Source organism: Primulina eburnea, chromosome 12, assembly GCF_022965805.1.
Source record: "Primulina eburnea isolate SZY01 chromosome 12, ASM2296580v1, whole genome shotgun sequence".
Lineage (NCBI taxonomy): Eukaryota > Viridiplantae > Streptophyta > Magnoliopsida > Lamiales > Gesneriaceae > Primulina > Primulina eburnea.
The window spans coordinates 36320144-36324850 of record NC_133112.1 but is presented as its reverse complement, the minus strand read 5'-3'; the positions used below and the strand labels follow the sequence as shown (position 1 = coordinate 36324850).

The 4707-nt window shown below is 37.9% G+C and overlaps 1 protein-coding gene across 1 annotated transcript; it reads right to left on the bottom strand.

Annotated features, from left to right (window-relative positions):
• Positions 1 to 1482: 1482 nt before the first annotated feature.
• On the bottom strand, positions 1483 to 2757 carry LOC140806862 (uncharacterized). Its single transcript, XM_073163382.1, has one exon. The coding sequence runs from the start codon at positions 2755 to 2757 to the stop codon at positions 1483 to 1485; it is 1275 nt and encodes a 424-aa protein (XP_073019483.1).
• Positions 2758 to 4707: the final 1950 nt, after the last annotated feature.

The following is a 4707-nucleotide window of genomic DNA, read 5'->3' as shown; positions in this document are numbered from 1 at the left end:
CAACACCGTCGCTAAAGTTAGGGACAGTTAGCAATCAACAACGTCGCTAATTTTAGCGACGGTCTCTAATCATTATTTCAGTCGCTAATTTGTTTTAAAAATAAAAAAAATAATTGTAATAATTTAATAAATCTAAAAGAAACTAACGACCGAAACTAAAATCTTGTTAGAGAGAAAAATTTTAAGTGTTGTGAAACAGTAAAATCGTGTAAGAGAGAATTTTTTTTTAAATATTATGAAGTGGTGAGAAAAATTTTAAGAGTTGCGTGAAGTGATAAAATCGTGTAAGAGAGAAAAATTTTAAGTGTTATGAAGTTGTGAAAAAAATTTTAAGTGTTGTGTGAAGTGATAAAAAATCGTACAAGAGAAAAAAAATTTAAGTGTTAAGAATTGTTGTGGAGAATGGACCGAAATTGGTGGTATTTATAGAACATTTGCGACGGGTTTTAGAAAACCCGTCGTCGATTTAAAATTAGCGACGATGATTTCTTTATGTTTAAATCTTGCATCTTCTCGAGTAGATGATTTCTTTTATTTAAGAAACTATACCCATCACGATAACCAGATTATTTGAGCAGGCATGTATTCCTAATTTGTTTCGAAGACGAGTTAATGAAAAAAAAACTGTTAAAATTCTACCGATGGCAAAGGGATAATTTTTTAAAAGAGAGAGAGGGTAGTTATATGCTCAAAGTATTTCCATGCTACTTATGCTTATGTCAAATTTTTTCAACTCTATCGTTGTCTAAATTCTTGCATCTCTGATCATTTAATTCACGTCATTCTTACTACCTTCCTTTTTTTTGCAGATACAATATTTGTAAGAGTTTATGAATATTATAGGACCACAAGACACTCCCTATCATCATGGTCTTTTGTTTTTGATATTCTGTTCCCTCACGCATATCCTTATATACCACCAGTAAGTCTTTCAATATCTTTATTTTGGGAATATATATTTATTTTTATTTATTCGTTCTTCCGTTTTTTGTTTCTTTGTAGATGGTTTACTATTATTCGGGTGGCTTGCGGCTAAACCCAAACTTGTATGACTGTGGAAAAGTGTGCCTCAGTCTTTTGAACACTTGGGCTGGTAGAGACAATGAAAAGTGACTGCTGAAATCATCTACCATGTTGCAGGTACTGCTGTCTATTCAGGCTCTTATTCTGAATGCAAAGCCTTTCTTTAACGAGCCTGGATATGATACTCGGTATGTTGGCCAAGAGGGAGAGAGAAAATCCAATTCATATAACAAGGACGTATTCATTCTAACGTTGAAGACAAATGATGCACACTCTTAGAAGGCCGCCAAAGGTACAGATTATGAACTTTAACTCTTAACTTTTTTTGACATATAATATTATCGTCATACTTGCTATCTGATATACATCTTTTCGCACTTCTATCATTTTTTTTATAAGAGCTTGTAATTTATTCAAATCAGAGGAGAGAAATGTTTACGAGTTTACAAGCTTAGTCAATCAAGTTGGAAACTCACCGTTCACCCAACTAAATGGTGTAGGAGAGGAAGAAGAAAAAGAAGCTAACGCGTTAGCAATTACATTAGCCGATCTTCTAACATGGACAAGATTATCCACTGCTACGCTTTTCATCATCTCTTTGATTTCAGAAATCCATATTCCTTCGTAATCTAGGTAATCCTCCTCACCAAAGACTGCTTGCTTTGAGAGAAGGGAGTCAGTTTCTATGGTTACCGAAGTGAGATTATGCTCCTTGAGTTCTAGAATTCCATATTTGATAGCTAGAAGCTCTGCCCCAAGTACTGACAATGGTTGGTTGATCTGTCGACCAAAAGCCAAGATGGCCTCCCCGTTAGACCCCCTAACAATACCTGCAATGCCAAATGATTGAGAGTTAAGATTGAAGCATGCATCAACATTCAATTTCCAGTGGTTTTCTATAGGCGGCGTCCAGTAGAGGGCAGAGTTCTGAGGCTCTGGTTGTGTTGTCACGTGTAGGGATCTTTGCGCTTTCTTGTAGTCTTTAAGCCACCCAAGCACCCAATGTATGTCCATTCCTGAGATGGCCGATATTTTTCCATGATATGCAGTCTGCCTTGCCTTCCAAAAGGCCCATGTATATACTGCCAAATTCTCAAAGTCTGTCTTGGTTAGAGTCCATTTCAGCCACAAACAGATTTCTAGAGTGGGTGCATTTGTTATCTTCTTTATCCAGGACCAGTAGGTTGTTTGTTTCCATACCTCTCTGCTTTGGTGACAGGTAAAGAGAGCATGAATCGTGGATTCCTTTCCGAAGCCACAGTAATGACATGTTTCTGCGGTTGGTATGTGGTGCATTTTCAGATTGGAGGCTGTTGGAATTAAGTCCTTGGATAGTCTCCACCAAAAAATGCGGACTTTCGGAGGCACCGAGATCGACCAAATAAATTTCCACCATCCTTCGAGCATATTTCTGGACTGATTTTTTGGATTATCATAGAACCCAATTGCTTTTTGATATCCTCCTTTAACGGAGTATCGACCTTTAGAGTCAAACTTCCAATACCGAGCATCAGGATTACTGAATGAGGGCACTGGCATGGTAGTAATCATCTGCTGAACATATGGCATGAAGTTTCGGATGATCTTACTTGTGTTCCACTCATTTTCTGTGATTAAATCAGCAACACGTGCATCCAGGTAAAGTTCGGCACTTGAAAAAGGGATCGGTTCAGCAAGGTCTTGCACCCATCGATGGTGCACTTCTATCATTTTTAAGAACTCGTGTCTCGTCATTTTCGTTCCCATGCCCATGCTATTCTAGCAGCATGTAGAGCATACATGGATGGTGCTTTAGTTGGCTCCTTGGTCAATGAAAGCGTCCCAGATGGTACTGAAACTCAGAATATTGGATTGCCAGGTTTGAAGGAAGCTGTTGGAAGAATGTTAAAACATTCTTAAGATGCGCGATACCAGGGACAATAGCAAGTGGGATGGAATCTTCTCTCCACCACACCATACAGCTCCCGGTTATAGTGAGGTTTGCTCTCTTTTTCGTCTCTTTGTTTTCCTCGTCTTCCTTTGTTTTGGTGCCTTGGTTTTCGCCCGTCCTTTTTTTTGTGTTTATCTTAAAATGTTGGGTTTGTTTTTCTTTTGTTCTTGTTTTATGAGTCTGACTTCTAGAGTTGCTTCTTTTTTGGTTTGTTAGCTTCCTTGCTCTGTTTTTTACCTCTTTTGTTTCGCTCTCTTTATCCTTCTTTCGTCTGCTTTCACCTGACCTTGGTTCTCGTCTTCCCCCATTGCAGCGATCAGAATCCAACAAAAAAAAGTTTGCTCTGTGTGTTGTCGGCGTCCTTCTTTTTCCAGCTTATCGGCCTTACCTTTGCTGCGTGGCTTTCCGCATTCTTGTCATTGGTAAGCTTTTGCTGTCTTCACTTGAGTCGATTGATGGCCTCGACCGCATGATTGAAGAGTCTCACACTGACAACTTTCAGTACTTGGATACGGTCATCAAGGAGACCCTCCACCCTATTATACATATGCTACTCCCTCACGAATCCATGAAGGATTGTATGATTGATGGGTTCCATATACCAAGAAAATCACATATTATTGTTGATACACGGGCTATTGGGAGAGATCCTAATGTGTGGTCTGATCCAAAAAAACTTTCGCCAGAGAGATTTGCTGAAACAGGTGTCGACATTCGAGGATGTGATTTCTGGCTCCTACCTTTTGGGTATGGTCGAAGAAGTTGCCCGAGAATGCAGTTGGGGATCACATCAATTCGATTGATGTTGTCTCAATTGGTGCATTGTTTCGATTGGGAGCTTCCAAATGGTATGTTGACAAGTAATTTGGACATGAGTGAATACTTCGGTGGCAATGTTTAATCACTTCCCTCTAATAAATCTTTGGAGGATTTGGAGAGGGTTTTTAAAGTTTCTGGCTATATATTTGTTAGATTAAGAGGTTGATTTCTTTATGTTTAATCTTGCATAATCTCAAGTAGTTGATTTTTTTATGTTTAAATCTTACATCTTCTCGAGTAGATGATTTATTTTATTTAAGAAACTATCCCCGTCACGATAACCAGATTATTTGAGCAGGCATGTATTCCTAATTTGTTTCGAAGACGAGTTAATGAAAAAAAAATTGTTAAAATTCTACCGATGGCAAAGGGATATTTTTTTAAAAGAGAGAGAGGGTAGTTATATGCTCAAAGTATTTCCATGCTACTTATGCTTATGTCAAATTTTTTCAACTCTATCGTTGTCTAAATTCTTGCATCTCTGATGATTTAATTCACGTCATTCTTACTTCCTTCCCTTTTTTCCAGATACAATATTTGTAAGAGTTTATGAAGCAAAGATGGATCTTTTGAGGGCTGTTATTATAGGACCACAAGACACTCCCTATCATGGTGGTCTTTTGTTTTTGATATTCTGTTGCCTTACACATATCCTTATCTACCACCAGTAAGTCTTTCAATATCTTTATTTTGTGAATATATATTTATTTTTTATTTATTCGTTCCTCCGTTTTTTGTTGCTTTGTAGATGGTTTACTATTATTCGGGTGGCTTGCGGCTAAACCCAAACTTGTATGACTGTGGAAAAGTGTGCCTCAGTCTTTTGAACACTTGGGATGGTAGAGACAATGAAAAATGACTGCTGAAATCATCTACCATGTTGCAGGTACTGCTGTCTATTCAGGCTCTTATTCTGAATGCAAGGCCTATCTTTA